This window comes from Triticum aestivum, chromosome 7A (assembly GCF_018294505.1).
Source record: "Triticum aestivum cultivar Chinese Spring chromosome 7A, IWGSC CS RefSeq v2.1, whole genome shotgun sequence".
Taxonomy (NCBI): domain Eukaryota; kingdom Viridiplantae; phylum Streptophyta; class Magnoliopsida; order Poales; family Poaceae; genus Triticum; species Triticum aestivum.
Window position 1 is genome coordinate 491840048 of NC_057812.1, and position 16926 is coordinate 491856973.

The window sequence follows — 16926 nt, forward strand, 5'->3', positions numbered from 1 at the left end:
ATGCCAGGTTGAAGACACTGCTTGAAACAGGGATGTACAAAAGTCTCAAAGGGCATTAGACACTATGTGATGTCCTCAAAAGGCAGATCATGAACCGAAATCCTAGGAAAGAGGGTATTGGGTTCGAAAGAAAAATTAATGCCGACGGCTCTTACTGGAAACCTGAACAGTACCCCAAAACCACATGGGTTGCTGCAAAGGAACCTTCAGCGGATCCATCCACCCTATCTGGCTTCACTTGTGCTAATCCCATTGTTATTGATGAATCCTTTGATGCAAACTATAAACTGTTTAAGAATCAGAATGGTGAAGTGTTTGCCAGGTATATTGGTACTAACTGCAGGAATGGACCGCCTATGAAGAAGATCTGGGTGCCAAAAAAGTGTTTGGAGAATCTTCCTGTGAATGTCATCATGACACCACGGGTGAAGAAGACAAACCCCAGACCACAGGCTTCATACGGTCCAAAGGCTTCATACAGACAGAGGACTCACCTAAGTCGCACTAACGCAAATGTTTTGCAGGGAAGCCATACTCAGGCCTATGAATATGAGCGCAGTTCAACAAACCGCCATGTTCATAAGACCAAGAACTATTCTGCTTATTCTTATGAGTACTATTGTCCACCTGCAAGACTTTTTGCTAGGGATCCAAAACCAAAGTTCTCATATGCTACACTTAGACTCATTGCTTCGAAGCCACCCTTGAAGATGTGGGTGGCTAAGAAAGCTTAACTCTCTTTTGCAGGGAAAGGTCTCCAGACAAAAACCAAAATCGTCTAACGCTATTGTTGGGGACCTTAAACATCTTGTAGGGCGCAAGATCAAATGCCCAAATGGTCTTATTATGTACTTTGTTCCTGAATCGCTTGCTACTTGCCCTATCAGTCCTAATCTCGATCTAAGCTTTAATAATCCACTGGTTCATCAAATGTTTTTGCTTCACAATTCTCTTCGTGAAGCCTATCCCCCTAACTGCATTGTAGGGTACGACACCAGCTGCTTCAGAATGGATTATTGATAGTGGGTGTACAAATCACATGACTGGCAAGTGAATCCTTCTCATGGACTCAACTTTACGTCCATCTGACAAAAGTCACATCACATTTTCTGACACTGGTAAAAGCAAGGTATTGGGTCTAGGTAGAGTTGCAATCTCAAAGGATCAACACATGGATAAAGTCATGCTTGTTGAATCCCTTGGTTTCAACTTAATGTCTGTCTCAATGCTTTACGATTTACACATGATTGTGATGTTTGGAAAATATCGTTGCCTTGTACTAATGGAATCTGACAAGTCTCTAGTGTTTGAAGGGTATCGGAAGGATGATTTGTACGTGGTAGATTTCTCAGCAGGACCACAACTTGCAGTATGTCTTCTAGCAAAAGCTTCTGAATGCTGGCTCTGGCATCGGAGGCTAGGGCATGCTGGCATGAGGAACCTCCACACCCTTGCAAGGAAGAAGCATGTCATAGGCATCGAGGGCGTCAAGTTCAAGAAGGATCACTTATGCGGTGCCTGTGAAGCAGGAAAGATGACGAGGGCCAAGCATCCCTCGAAGACAATCATGACAACGACTCAACCCTTCGAACTGCTCCACATGGATCTTTTCGGTCCCACTCATTACTCAACTCTTACTACTACTGCTTGTCTCTATGGCTTTGTCATTGTTGATGATTATTCAAGATATACTTGGGTGCATATAATCCTCTACAAGACTGAAGTGCAGGATGTCTTCAGACGCTTCGCCAATCGAGCAATGAACAACTATGGCGCCAAGATAAAGCACATCAGAAGTGACAATGGCACTGAATTCAAGAACACTGGCCTAGATACATATCTTGATACCTTTGGGCATCACACATGAATTCTCAGCTCCGTACACGCCACAGCAGAATGGCGTCGTCGAACGCAAGAACAGAACACTTATTGAGATGGCCCGGACGATGCTTGATGAATACAAGACTCCAAGAAAATTCTGGCCTGAAGCCATTGATACTGCATGCCATATCATCAACCGTGTTTATCTTCACAAGCTTCTGAACAAGACATCCTATGAGCTCCTTACTGGCAAGAAGCCAAATGTCAGTTACTTCAGAGTATTTGGCGCCAGGTGCTGGATCAAGGATCCACATCACACTTCAAAATTTGCACCAAAAGCACATGAGGGTTTTATGCTTGGATATGGAAAGGATTCGCACTCCTACAGAGTCTTCAACCTTTTTCACTATAAAGTGGTTGAAACAGTGGATGTGCGGTTTGATGAGACGAACGGCTCACAAAGAGAGCACCTGCCAAATGTGCTAGATGAAGTTCCATCCAGTGAATCAATCAAACTTATGGGAACTGGAGAAATCATACCGTCTGAAGCTCAGCCTGAAGAGGAACTTATCATCTCCGCACCTGATCAACCTGAAGACAATGCTCAGCCTGAAGACAATCCCTCTAACGATGACAATGATCAGCAAGAGCAAAATCTTCGTCCTGTACATCCTCGTGTTGCAAATGAAGTACAGATTGAGAGAATAATTGATAGCATCAATGCACCAGGTCCACTCACTCGTTCAAGGGCAACACAGCTAGCAAATTTCTGTGGGCACTTCGCATTCGTCTCAATATCTGAACCCAAGAAAGTTGAAGAAGCCTTCATGGAACCTGAATGGATTCAAGCTATGCAAGAAGAGCTTCAACAGTTTGAGCTGAATAATGTATGGGAACTGGTTAAGCGTCCTGATCCTCGCAAGCACAATATAATAGGCACCAAATGGATATATCGCAACAAGCAAGATGAGCATGGTCAAGTTGTCAGAAACAAAGCTCGTCTCGTTGCTCAAGGATACACTCAAGTTGAAGGGATTGACTTCGATGAAACATTTGCTCCTGTGGCTAGACTTGAAGCCATACGCATACTGCTGGCCTATGCAAATCATCATAACATACTTCTATATCAAATGGATGTGAAGAGCGCTTTTCTCAATGGCAAGATTGAAGAAGAAGTGTATGTTGCACAACCGCCTGGCTTTGAAGATCCAAAACATCCTGACATGGTGTACAAGCTCAACAAGGCACTGTATGGCCTCAAACAAGCCCCTCGGGCTTGGTATGACACACTCAAATACTTCCTGAAGAGCAAAGGCTTCAAACCTGGTTCCCTCGACCCCACTCTCTTCACGAAGACATATGATGGTGAACTGTTTGTGTGCCAAATATATGTGGATGACATTATCTTCGGCTGCACCAATCAGAAATACACTGACGAGTTTGGATATATGATGCAAGAGCAATATCAGATGTCCATGATGGGTGAGCTGAAGTTCTTCCTTGGTCTTCAAATACGTCAGCAACGCAACGGCATCTTCATATCTCAAGAGAAGTACCTCAAAGATTGCCTGAAGAAATTTGGTATGCAAGACTGCAAAGGCTTCACGACTCCAATGCCAGCCAAACATCATCTGGGTCCCGACGACAATGGTAAAGAGTTCGATCAAAAGGTATACCGCTCCATGATTGGGTCTTTACTTTATCTATGTGCATCTAGGCCAGATATTATGCTTAGTGTTTGCATGTGTGCTCGATTCCAAGCGGCACCAAAGGAATCGCATCACTTAGCTGTGAAGCGAATTCTTCGATATTTGGCTCACACCCCAACATTAGGATTATGGTATCCAAAGGGCTCAGAGTTTGATCTGGTTGGATTCTCGGATGCTGATTATGCTGGTGACAAGGTGGATCGCAAGTCTACATCAGGCACATGTCATTTTCTGGGACGATCACTTGTATGTTGGTCTTCAAAGAAGCAGAACTGTGTATCTCTCTCCACTGCTGAATCTGAATACATTGCTGCTGGATCTTGCTGCGCTCAGCTTCTGTGGATGAAGCAAACACTCAAAGACTATGGCATTCATCTGAAGCAAGTGCCACTCTACTGCGACAACGAAAGCGCCATCAAGATCGCCAACAACCCAGTTCAGCACTCGAAGACAAAGCACATTGAAATTCGTCATCACTTTCTCAGAGATCATGTTGTGAAGGAAGATATTGATATCATACACGTCAACACTGAAGAGCAATTGGCAGATATCTTCACCAAGCCCTTGGATGAGAAGAGATTTTGCAAGTTACGGTGTGAGCTAAATATCTTGGAATCCTCAAATGTCCTGTGATCAGGCACACATCCTAACACTTATGCATATTGATGACTTAGATGTGCAACACACGAAGTAAAGTATGTCTTCAATCAACGAAGACTTACATTCTAAGTGTGAAAACATTAATGTGGAATTTAACTTCGGAGCGCCACGATAATTGTGCGCCGTGTCTGAGTCTAATACTTCCTATACGGTGGGTAACGCCACCACCAAATTCTTCTATTTGAAGTGTTTCACCCATGCGTTACATTTGCTACGTCTTCACATTTGGTTTGGCTTCAATCTCAACCTGTCTTCATGAGTATCTTCACTATGTTGATTATATATATATATACTAGTGTTCTGTCCTCTACAACATTCACTTATAGCTATGTCTTCTTGTTGAATCTTTTGAACTAAGTGAATGTGATCGGACCCTAACCTCTCTATGCTTTCTATCTCAAACTCTATCTCTCCAAATCATATGCATTCTCTTGAAACTGTTGAATGTCTTCTCTGCGTCCTTGTCAACAGAAGATACAGAGACAAACATTAAGTCCGCTTTCAATGCTAATTCCTTCACCTGAAACCCGGAGAAGTGGGAACGACCACCCGACAATCCAGGCGTGCATGGGAACGTGGAACAACCTCCGATATGTTGCATGATGGCCACGTGTCCTTCATATGTGAATCGCCAGGGGCACCTGTGTAATAACACTGTGCTGTCCCTGTCCCTATAAATACACGTCTCACCACAGTCATTATACTTTCTTCCACTTTCGCACAAACTCTAGCGCCACCACTAGCCCTTGACGACGCCGACGACGAAGCGCTTAGCTGCCGCGACCTCTCGGACGCCGTCTTCATGCCGGCTGTGGACATCGTCTTCTCCGCCGTCGCCGTAGGTGTCCTCCATCGCCAAGTTAGGGCACGAACGATCGAACTGCTCGGTCTCATCTCCCTCTCCGTCTAGCAGTTCTTCGTGTGGTAAATAAAACTTCCTTTTTACGGCCCCTTTGATCCTATAGATTCATCACTTTCTGCCACAAGAAGTTTCTATTCACACAAGTTGGATCTATTTCATAATGCATCTCATAATATGCCTAGTATGTTCTCTTATGCTTCACAAAGTAGTTAGATTCCTCACTTGTATTGATCCATGGATTCATACAAATCTGGAACCAACTCTTTATCTATGAGTGAATGTCTTCGCACGATGAGGTCAATGTCTTCTAAACTGATTTATCTTCAAAATCTTCTGAAAATGCATATGACCTCTTCCCCTTCCCTCGCACCTTAATGCTGTCACAGGTACATGTCCGTGGGAGAATCCCTTGGTTCTCATAGTCTGCATTCATTTGCAGAATTCTTACAGCATCATATAAATTCTCCCGAAGCCAGTTCCTGTTTGTCCAGCAAGCGAAAGCCTTTGAAGCCTTTGAACGTGTTGAAGCCATTCAGTTTAAAGTTCATGGCTGCAGAGAAATCAGTAAGGAAGGGTGGCAGAAAGCGTCGAGGTGAAACATCAAGAGATCTGCCCGATGACCTCTCAGAGCTGTACAAGACAGATCCAGAAGAGGATTACAATCAGCGCAAGACACGAATCCAATGGATTCGACGATATTGGGCAGAACAGTGGTTCAAGTACAGGTTTGTGACCAAGGAATATGCTGAGAAGAATGCCATCAAGCGACCATGGGGAGACATCCTATACAGAAATCTTCAACCCAGGTCCAGAGATGAAGCCATTGAACAAGGCTTCTATCCCTGCATGGTCCGTGGACCACAGCCTGCGGATGCTGACCCATCGTCATTGCTATGGTGTCGTGACGACAATCTGTTCAAGCGCAACTTCCAGTTTGCCCAGAATTCGGCGAAGCAGAACAAGAAGTCATTGGGACTAGACTTCAACCCTGGTCCCTCTGCTCCCCGTGCCGATGGCACCCGCGAAGCTGAACCCAATCTTGTTGGGCCCTTCTACAACCTGGAAGGTCTCATCACTCATATCATGGTTCAAGGGACAGCCGTGGATGAGCCTGCAGATGACGCTGAATCTGATGAAGCGCCTGCACCGCCGAAGCCAAAGAAACTGAAGCAGCCTAAAGCTTCAAAGCCTGCCTCAGCACCAAAAATCTCACGGGCGAAGCCACTGGCTACTGCACCTCCTGAAGACAGTGTGCAGTCTGAAGATTTGTCACGCATCTCCAAGCCCTCGAGAGTCAAGATGCCTTTGCAACACACCAGCCAAGAACTGACTGCTGCTGCTATTCTGCGCAACGACGCCATTGATCTGTCCAGCGATGAAGATCTTGCAGATGACGCTCTTGAGCAACTGATCAAGAGCAAAGAAGAAGCAGAAATCTTCAATGATTTGCCTCTCTTTGACGTGGCAATCATCCACAACTTCATTGATGAGTGGTTTGACACGCCCAACCTCAGCTTTGAAGATCTGCAACTTCCAATTGGCCTCAGTGTCGCCTTCCATGGCGCCATTGCTTCAGAGCTAGCTCTAGCTCAGCGCATCGTTGAACTGAAGCAAAAGATCGACTTTGAGAAAGCTCAGTTCAAGAAGCACATGGCCAAGCTCAGCGTGCAAGAGGTCAAAAATTTCAAGATCATGCTGCACGAGCTCAAAGAAGCCTTTCTCAAGAAGCGTGAAGAAGCTCAAGGTTCTCGTGAGCGCATGAAGAGCCTGGCTGACAAGCGTGTGCAAGCCTACAATGAGGCTGAGAAGCGCAAGGCCCTTGGTCGTACTGGCATCGATCCCAGGATGGCTGCAAAGAAGAAGAAGAAGCCAGCTGTGGCCGAACCCGAAGCACCAAGGCAGGAAGCACATCCCATTGTCTTCCCAGCCAGCATGACTGGCTCGAAGCCAAAGGTCAGGTCAACCGCTTCAGAACTAAAGAAGACGAAGAATGTTGAGGCTGAAGCGAGAAAGAGGAAACATCCTGAAGCCTCTGATGCTGCTCCCTCCAAGAAGAAGCGCAAGACCAAGAAGGATCGGGCTGCTCCCACAGAGCCCTTAGTTGTTGAACCTATCTCAATGGTTCGCCCTGCATCTACACACCAGGAGCGCCAACCGATTGTCCATGAGCCCGCTTCCATAAAGGCTCATGCAGCTGAAGACATTCCAGCAGTTGATCCCACCGCTGCTGAAGACATTGGTCACCATGACAATGTTGAAGATGATGTAGTTCTTTCTCAGATCGAGCACCAACAGGTATCATCGCCTGTGCTTACACACAGCGAACTCATCAGCATTGGTCGTCCTCTGACGCCAATTGCTCAGGATGCATCATGGGCTGATCACCCACAACAACAAATCACACCACCCCGGCAAGAAGAAGAAGATGACTTTGAGGCCCAGCCAACTCCATCTCCAACGGCGTCGCCAACATTACGCAGGCTTCGCAAAGGACCAAGGTCTCAAGTCCCTCTTTTGAGCGTTCCAGAAGGAGAAGTGCCCCACCAATCGGTTGCACGTCAAGTGTTTCCAGATGCCACTCCTACTGTGAATGTCTCCGAGTCTGAGGTTAAAGCTACTGAAGACATTCTGGCTGCATCAGCTGACGACACACACGAAGAAGAACGTGTCCCTACTCCCCCCATTACTGAAGAAGTTGTTCTCGAGGAGAACGTGTCTGTGCCCGACCCTCCAGCTCATCAAGTGGAGGTTGAGAATCTCGAGGCTGTCATCACCAACATAAATGAAGCCAATGATGTTGTCATGGCTGAAGCAAATATGGAGCTTGCATCAATCAATGTGCCAGAAGTCAATGAAGCCAATGATGCAACTGCTCCTATTGCTGCGCCTGCTGCTGGTCCTCAGTTTGACTATCACGTTGATCACAGACCTCAGGTACAGAAGCCAATGCCAAGGTTGCCCAGGTTTCCAGGTCCTGCATCAGCACCTGGATCCTTTAATGTCAACGGCTTCAAAGCAGACAACACCTTCTTCAATAGCGCCAAGAACCCCTACTCAAGGGAAATAATATCTTCTGATCGGTTCTGGAGCTATCCGCAGCGAAGTTATTACTCATGCATTCTGTACAATCAAGGTCGCATTTTCCCTCATATGCGTCTTGATACTGAAGCCATAACTGGTCTGCCTTGCTTGGAAGAAGCTCTGGATTGCTTCAAAGAGTCTGGATTGTTGCCGTTCGTCACCGACCAAGAGCACTGGAACGAAGAGTTGCTGCTCCAATTCTATGCCACTCTTCACATTCGTGGCTACAACAGAGATCCGAAGACTTGGGTCCTTGAGTGGATGACCGGCAATGTTCATCACGAATCCAAAGCCTTTGATATCATTGAGCTCACTGGTCTGCCCACTCCTGGAGATCTTTATGAACCTGGTTGTCAGCTTCACAGTGCAGCTATGGAGAGCATCTTTCAGAAGCCTGAACCGAACATGAGTCAGATGCTTAGCATGATGAAGCCTTTGCCTCCAGATGCTGCATATCCTAAGGAGTTCTTTGTTGAAGACCTTGAGTATCTGCCACGCACTATCTATCACATTATCAGGCGAACTCTCTGGCCCATCAAAGGACATTCTCCACATGCAAAGCTGGAAGGTGCAATGAAGACTTTGGTCTTTTATATTCTTCACGGCAAATGCTTCAATGCACAAGACTTCTTCATCCGCCAACTTGCTGCATCAGGATCTGATCTTTTTGGCTTGAAGTTTTACGCTCCATGGATAATGCGGCTGATCAAACTACACTCAGCTGTCTCATATCAGCCCTCTGCTCGCAATCATCGGATCTTTCTGCCTGACGTTGATATGTCCGTTGAAGCCATCTATCCAGAGCCTGCCAAGGAGCCTCTTAGTCTTCAGAATGCTAAGAATCAAAGTTTCTCTCAAAACATTGAAGGAGTTGAAGCAGTCACTCGTGTTTATCCTCTGGCTGGTACTACACGTGCACCTCATCGTGCCCTCACTGAAGCCACTGAAAGCACTATTGCCCAATGGCCCAAGAAGCGATCTCGTGTTCTCAATGACCGAGAGCTTCTGGTTGCCCTTCATCAGAAACAGGATAGGCATCATGACTGGCTGAAGCGCCAAATGCAAAGCCTCTTGGTGGATGTCAACCGCATTCGCAATCTTGCCACCAAGAATGCCTTTGTTGCCCATGAAACCTGTCGGCGTACATGGAAAGGGCTGACGCTTATGTGTTCTGAAGATGATCTTCAAGAGGATGGCTTCTCTGAACGTTTCAAGTTTGACTCCACACCTCCAAGAAGGACTGTGCTGCGACGAACTCCGTCTCTTGAAGACTCTGAGTTCTCTTCCTCCGCGGCAACTATGAATGCCAGAGTGATCGAGGACAAAGACGATGCCACTTCACCGCCCCCTACTTCTGCACACATCAACACTGCCCCGAGTTCGTCTGCACCGCCGAACAACACCGACGACCTTGCTGCTTCACCTACTCCTCATGGGAACGAGTAGATGCTCTATGTCTTCAAACCTTTTTGGTCCTTACTGACAAAAGGGGGAGAAGCATATGAGTTTGATAGTCTTCAAGCGGGTCCATATGGGCGGTTGCTTTATGTTTTGACTAGTGTTTACAACTCTCGTTTTGATACATTTGGTTCTTTGAGTTGTAACACTTAAACTCGATGGTCGTCTGCTACTTATTTGCTATTCTGTGATGCGATGATAAATTCCGCATGTGCGACGATAAATTCCGCACTTAGATCATTTTGCAGACGTCCATTTTTCATTATGCATGTCATTATCTTCACATACTTTTCATGCATGATGAATTGTCATCATAAGTTGAAGAGGATCTCCACAAGTACAACCTGCCATGTGCATTTGCATTCCAAAAGCAAATTACTTATATGCACATCTTCAGGGGGAGCCCTTGCAACTTATGAAGACAATTCCCTATCCTTTACAATTTCACATATTATATTCCCCGTTGAAAACTTCAACTAGTTTGTCATCAATCACCAAAAAGGGGGAGATTGTAAGTGCATCTAGTGCCACCCCTAGTTGGTTTTGGAGTATTGACGACAAACCTAGTTGAGGGACTAATGTGTTTGTGAGAATTGCAGGATAACACAGGTAGAAGTCCCTCATTGATTCGGTTTTCCTACCAGAGATGACCCCTAAAAATGTATGATGACATTGAAGTCAAAGGTGGTATGTGAAGACATTCACATTGAAGACTATGACAAGAGAAGACATCACGTGAAGACTATGGAGCGCGAAGACTTAGCAGTTTTGTCGTTCTGTGTTTTTCTTTGTTGAGTCATAGGAACCACCGTACTGTTAAGTGGGGTCCAAGAGAACCAGTCAGAATGACTGAAGTGATGCTTAACCAAAATCCTATGTCTTCGAGTGAAGACTATGAGAGCAAATCTTGTCCAGAGTTGGATAAGTCAGCTTTGCTTGTAGCCCAAGTAAAGTTGTCGTGTGTGTTTGAAATCTGACCGTTGGAACACGTGTCAGTTCCTTAGTGACCCAGGGTCATTTCGGACAAATCAGGTCGGGTTGCCTAGTGTCTATAAATAGCCCACCCCCTACAACCATAAACGGTTGGCTGCTCAGAGTTAGAATACGACTTTTGTCGTTTGAGAGCAACCCACCTCGAAGCCTTTGAGAGAGAATTCCTTGCAGAGGATAAAGCCCTAACACCCAGAGCCAAAGAGTGTTAGGCATCACTTAAGTCTTCTGTCTGTGTGATCTGAAGACTTATTACACTTGAGGACTGTGAATTCTCCAGCCGGTTAGGCGTCGCGTTCTAAGCATCCAAGAGTCATTGTGGATCGCCGGCGAACGAAGTCTGTGAAGGTTTGGAAGTCTACCTTGAAGACTTACCAGAGTGATTGGGCGATGACTGGGTGTCCTTAGCTCAAGGGGAATAAGGTGAAGACGAGGTCTTCTGAGTTGAATCTCAGCCTCCCTAACCAGACGTACAGTTGTCACAGCAACTGGAACTGGTCCAACAAATCATTGTTTTCAACGAGTCACTGGTTTCATCCTTCCCTTCCCTTTACTTACTGTTGGTCCTTATAAAGTCATTGTACGATTGCATCACCATTTGGCTTCACTGAGTGATTACTTGTTCTGATTGGCTTCACAATATCTTCCTACCTGATCCTTACTGCCTAGCTGCTATTAGTCACTGTGCTTTCACTTCATTGAATACTTGACTATGGTTTGCCTAGTGTAGTCTACCTTCCGCTGCATGGTAATAGGTTTATTTCTATTGTTTGTCTTTGAAACTTACATGTTTTGAAGACTTTCATAAAAATCGCCTATTCACCCCCCTCTAGTCGATCACTAACACTTTCAGGTTGAATACTCTACCTTCGAAAACTGTTGCGATCCTCTATACTTGTGGGTTATCAGCCGCCATGTCGAGCTCCTTTGTCCTCTGCTCAGAGCCCTCCTATTCGCCCCTCTGGACGCCGAAGCCCTTCCCCTTGATCTTCTGGCTTGCGTGCTACTACACTAGAGTCGTTTCCGGCGTCACTCATCTCGGCCTACTCTCTGTCGTCCTCCTATTGCACTGACGCTGCAATGGTGCACACACTGCTTTCTTGTGTCCTCTGTCTCCGTGCACACTGCAGTTCGCCGCGCCGCTGATGGGGTCGATCATCTTCGCCTCCTCTCTCTCGCCCTACTACACTGGAGTCGTTTCCGACGTCGATCATCTCAGTCTCCTCTCTCTTCCACTGCAGTGACGATACCATGGCGTGAGCACTGCATTCTCCTCCTCTGTCCACTGTCTTTGCGCGAGCACCGCACCTAGTTCGCCGACGGTGTCACTCGTCGTGCCGCCGACGGGGTCGCTCGTCCACGACTCCATGCTCGTCATGTCGGACACGACACCACGACCACTATCCACCGCAGTCGCCATGGTCCGACGCACATTGCATTTCTTCTCCCCTTTCCTCTGCTAGCTCTTAACCCTGTGTGCTAAGTGCAAGTGCTAGCTCTTAATCATACCCCATGTGGGCAATCAAACAACGCGTAGTTGCATGCGCCGAGACAATGCAGGCAACCAAACAACGTGCCAAAGTTGATCTCCTAATGCAGGAAGTCCATATGCAGACAACCAAACAACTTGCAGATGTCGCATATGAGGTTGTTTTTCGAGAGCCAGACTGAGTGGAGAAGGGTATGCAACGCAGGTACTGTAGCGCACGGCAACCAAACACGTCCTTAGAGTCGCGTAGGGTCTGATCCTTTTTGGGCGATGAATTGAAATTGCTGTGAACATGTCATACTGATGAGAGTTAAGCATGTGAACACATTTTGGTAAAGATAACGATGAAAGGCTATGTAGGAATATATGGTGGGTTGTCTCATTGAAACCGTTCTTAAGAACCGAGTCATGTGTATGTGATCCAAGACAATTACTAGCCATGAAATACGATCCCGTTCGACTTATTAATCGTCTTGATCTCTACCCTAGGCCTCCTTTGGTTTGTAGGAATCTCATAGGATTTCTATAGGATAGGATTTGCATAGGAAATTTTCCTTTGAAGCCCTTTGGTTTGTAGAAACAGATTCCTATTCATATATAGAATAGGAATCAATCCTTCACATTTTGGAGGGAAAAAAACATTAGGTAAGACTCAATGGAAAAATTCCTATCTATGCATCAAATGACATCTCTTTCTCTATAGGAATTGAGATACATGTCATCTCACTTCCTATGATCTTTCTATTCCTATAACATTCCTATCCTATGAACCAAAGAAGGCCTAAAATTTCAACTAGTTTCTGATATTTATAGGATATGTGCCGGGGTACATGCTGCCCGACGGGGTAGGCTTCAGTGTGGTAGATGCACGTGGCAGGAATAAAAACAGATCATCGAAGACCATCACCGGCCGATTGATTCGATGATCATCTGGAAAATCGGATGCGTTGGTATTTGTGTATGGACGGACAAGATTAATTGAGTTTAATAATCAGAAAAAGGTGAAAAATCTAAAACGCTACTGTACCATTTTCGGTGTTCCGAACTTCGGGCTGTCGTTCCCCTGGTATCGACGAGCAATAAAAAAACAGCAGCGGCAATGCTGGCTCCTCCCGCCCCCATCCGTGCCCTCGCCTTCCACCGCCGTCTCCCGCTCCTCCGCCCCCACCATCCCACCCTCCTTCCCCACTCGCCAGGCCCGCCTCCGCCTCCGCCCCCGCCCCCGCGGCCCTGCCCCGCCCCCGCGCGCTTTCTCATGGCCTTCTCCACCGAGACAGCCGGCGAAGAGGCGGAGGAGGAGGCTCTCCCCGGGCCCGCCGGCGCTGGAGGCGGCGGCGAGGTGAGTTCGGAGGAGTGGCAGCGGTGGGGCACCTCCTCGCCCCTCCCGACCGTGGTGGCCTCCGTCGTCCGCCAGCTGCTCGAGATGGAGTCCTCGGCCGGCGAGAAGATGCGCTTTGGCGGCGTCGGCTCCAAGCTGAAGGTAACGCGGCCTTTTTCTTAAACCCCATACCGGATCTAGAGGTTATGGCTGCTTCCGTGCTCGACGTAGCTGGGATTGAATCGACGGGAATGCTAGCGAATTCACGACTGGACTTTTCTCTGAACCCGCAGGGCGATTTCAAGGACGTGGAGGACAGGAAGCACAGGGCTGTCTACCAGACGCTCGCCGACTCCGACCAGAAGCTGCAGTACTACTCCGCCCGGCAGATTGGGTGCCGTCTGCTCGGGAGCAGGGGGTACTTGTGCCAGAAGGTAGCGTACGAGTCCTTAAAGGAATTCAGTGTTATTCACAATGCAGCAACCCTGGTTCAGACGTTTACTGAACTGAAGCTTGTTTGTAGTGCTGGCTACCAATGGAGGATTGTATGTGCTCAAAACTTGCCCCTTGCAATTTGTGGAGGGGAATAAGATTCTGGCTATACATGCATCCAAAGGTCTGTCCAAAGATTTTATGCTTTGTTTGCTGCTATGTCCTTGCTTTGGATTGTGCAAGCATCTCTGTTCTTTCAGGACTTCTTGCGACAAAACAACACTGGAAAGTTACTCTGGCAAGTATTTGGCATCCAAGCTGCGTCGTTGTGCCTCTTTGGCATCCAAGAGCATGAAGATATTATGTGGGATGCATTCCAGCGTTCAGGTAATCTTAAACCCACCTTAGATAAACAAACATGTGGATTCTTGCTTGGGATGAGAGCTTGTAGACCCTAGCCATGTCTGTTCAGATAGGTTCCACTTGCTATGTTTACTTTGATTTACTTATTTGCGTAGTGTGGAATGGTTGGTATGGATCCGAGATCAGGCGCTTCTGCCTGCCAGCAGGGCTCTCCTCCTTTGCTGTGGAGGGAGGCTCTAAGGTCTACTTGAAATTATGGGGAGAGACTAGAAATCTTGTTTTTCTTTTGTTTAATCAATGGTCCATCCTTACATAGATGGATGCTACAGTAAACAGTGCGAACAGTAGCTGCTCTACCTTTTGCTGTTTTTGATCCCACATCCTTAACAGCTTGAAATTGAACAAATTGACATCCAAGGCTACCTTTTGTTTTGTGATTCCATTAGTGTATTGTTTGTACCGAATTATGTGTGTTGTTTCTGTTCCATTTCTGTTTGTAGTTTCCATTTAGGGTTTTTGTTTTGTTTTAATTACAGCGAGTGAGTCTACCTTGCACTGGATGTTTCAGCTAATCTTTATAGCTTTTGAACTGAATCCTTTGTTCCAGTTACATTGATTGATCATGGTAGAACCACACAAGCAAATGTTCCACACAAACAAATGCAGATTGCAAGCATCAATGCTTGGATCATTTTAGTAGGAATGAATTGTTCTGCAGACCCTATTCCTTTTTAGTGGAGCCTTGTGACCATGGCGCAGTGGTAAAGCTGCTGCCTTGTGACCATGAGGTCACGGGTTCAAGTCCTGGAAACAGCCTCTTGCAGAAATGTAGGGAAAGGCTGCTTACAATAGACCCAAAGTGGTCGGACCCTTCCCCAGACCCTGCGCAAGCGGGAGCTACATGCACTGGGGCTGCCCTTTACCCTATTCCTTTTTAGGGGAAATATCCAGTTTAATTACTTGTGCTCCGTAAAAGATTGCTTCAGTAATCAATCCATGCTCTTCACATTTAAATACTGTATTTCCGTTCTGATTTATCCTCCAGGAAAGGAGAAGGTCTCATTTCTGTACCCAAACAAGAGTGCAACCCCCAAGTCTGTCAATGATCTTAAATTTGATGATTTTGCCATGAGTTCTGGCCTTCAGGAGGTGGCGTGTATTTCTTTTCTCTAAGTGTGTATTCTATAACTTAAAGTTGGTATTATTAGTAGATGGTAATGAGTTAACTTTTGCAATATAGGGAGTGCAACTTGAACCTCTTAACTTGGTTTTGCTTGATGGTACCTGGAGTAATTCTGCTGCATTATACAGAAGGCTGAAGGTACGATTCAGTACATTGCTCATTCACCATACTGCACTCCTATTAGTTTGTGTTCATTTCCTCCTGAATAATCTTTGTTCCTAACTTCCTATATTGATGCAATCTTGGTTTGCTTACACCAAACTAGTTTGGCCGTTCAGGTAACTTTCATCTTTTTTCCTTCTTCCATGTGATTGTCTACTCACGTCAGACAAGGGGAAACCACACGTTATCATTAGGGCTCTGCCTAGGTCCTGTCAGCGAGTGGAGGAGAGCAGATTCTGCGTAGATCCTGTAATGTTGGAAATTTAACTAATTTGGTTCAAGTAAAGAGGGTACCTTAAGGGTCACCAATTCGCACCTCTAGGTTGAAGTCAGAGTGTTAAGCAGGAATGTGTACTAAAGCATTTTAAAATTGTTAAGCAGCTAAGTGGATCCTAATATGTGAGGTTTATAGGAGAGATGGACTGCAATATGGGGGGAGGAAGATATACCTTGTATCTCACTGTCTATGCTGAGCGCCTCTGTGATGCATAAACTGCGGTGAGCTAAAAGCTAAACTTTTTTGTGTCAATATCGGTGGTTTTCTTTGCGTCTCTTACTCTTATTTACTTTTGCTGATATATTTCCGTAAAACAGACCTCAGCCAGCATGGGATCGTACCTGCACCGCGGCAGCCGCAGCTGGTCTTCTCTCAGAACTGCACATGCGGCCTGAGCTCAGTGCGTTTAAACTAGAAGAGCAAGCTGAGGCAGTAGAGTGCTCGCTGGATATCTTGCTAGACGCTCTCATCGCGAGACGGGTTCGCCTGGGCCGATCAATTACTCGAAAGCAGAGACATAGAAGAGACTGCATATAGTGAAAGATGCCAGCAGCGTCGGCGGAGATCATAATATTTCCTTGAAGGCTGTTTGATCTTTTTGCAGAATCGGAAGAGAATTGCTCATATAATTCTTTAGGTCACTAACTCATCACCCTGGTGGTGTTCATTTTGTTAGTGGTTGTGTGTTGATGTTACTGCTTACCTTACCTTTAAGAGCAGAATTTTGGTAACCAACTGGTATGGAAATTAAACGTGTAAGTTACACGCTTTGTAGCTACGATATTAGGAACAGTCCGAAATGAAAAAGAAAATTATATTTGATTAATGTTAATTTTTCCCTTGTCCATAGCGTTTCTTTCTGAACCTGATAATCCACAGGTGCTTATGGCTCCTTTTGATGCTGGTGTTGTGTTCATGTGATGAATAGCAGAGTTATATTCCTGACAAGCTAATCAATCAACAGGAAGTTGGTGGTATGTAGTTCAGGATTGTTCCATATCCCTACAGCCATTGAACTGTTCTTGTGAATGTCTTGTATTCCACACTGATGCCTGCAGGAATCAGAGCGGAATCAGAATCAGCAGTAGATATCACTCGTGCTCTTGAACCCTGAACTTGAG

General features: G+C 46.1%; 1 protein-coding gene across 1 annotated transcript; it reads left to right on the forward strand.

Moving 5' to 3' along the window:
- The first annotated feature begins 13154 nt into the window (after window positions 1–13154).
- Window positions 13155–16637, forward strand: LOC123147741 (uncharacterized). Its single transcript, XM_044567042.1, has 8 exons — window positions 13155–13550; window positions 13682–13822; window positions 13912–14004; window positions 14081–14207; window positions 15229–15332; window positions 15424–15504; window positions 15941–16026; window positions 16123–16637. Exons 1-8 carry the CDS (start codon window positions 13170–13172, stop codon window positions 16340–16342), a joined length of 1233 nt encoding a protein of 410 aa, XP_044422977.1. The 5' UTR covers window positions 13155–13169; the 3' UTR covers window positions 16343–16637.
- Window positions 16638–16926: the final 289 nt, after the last annotated feature.

Coding starts and splice junctions, on each gene's coding strand:
- LOC123147741 (XM_044567042.1), top strand. CDS start 13,170: ATGCTGGCTCCTCCCGCCCCCATCCGTGCCCTCGCCTTCCACCGCCGT. Junction 14,005..14,080: donor GGCTATACATGCATCCAAAG/GTCTGTCCAAAG, acceptor CTGTTCTTTCAG/GACTTCTTGCGACAAAACAA. Junction 15,333..15,423: donor TGAGTTCTGGCCTTCAGGAG/GTGGCGTGTATT, acceptor TTTGCAATATAG/GGAGTGCAACTTGAACCTCT.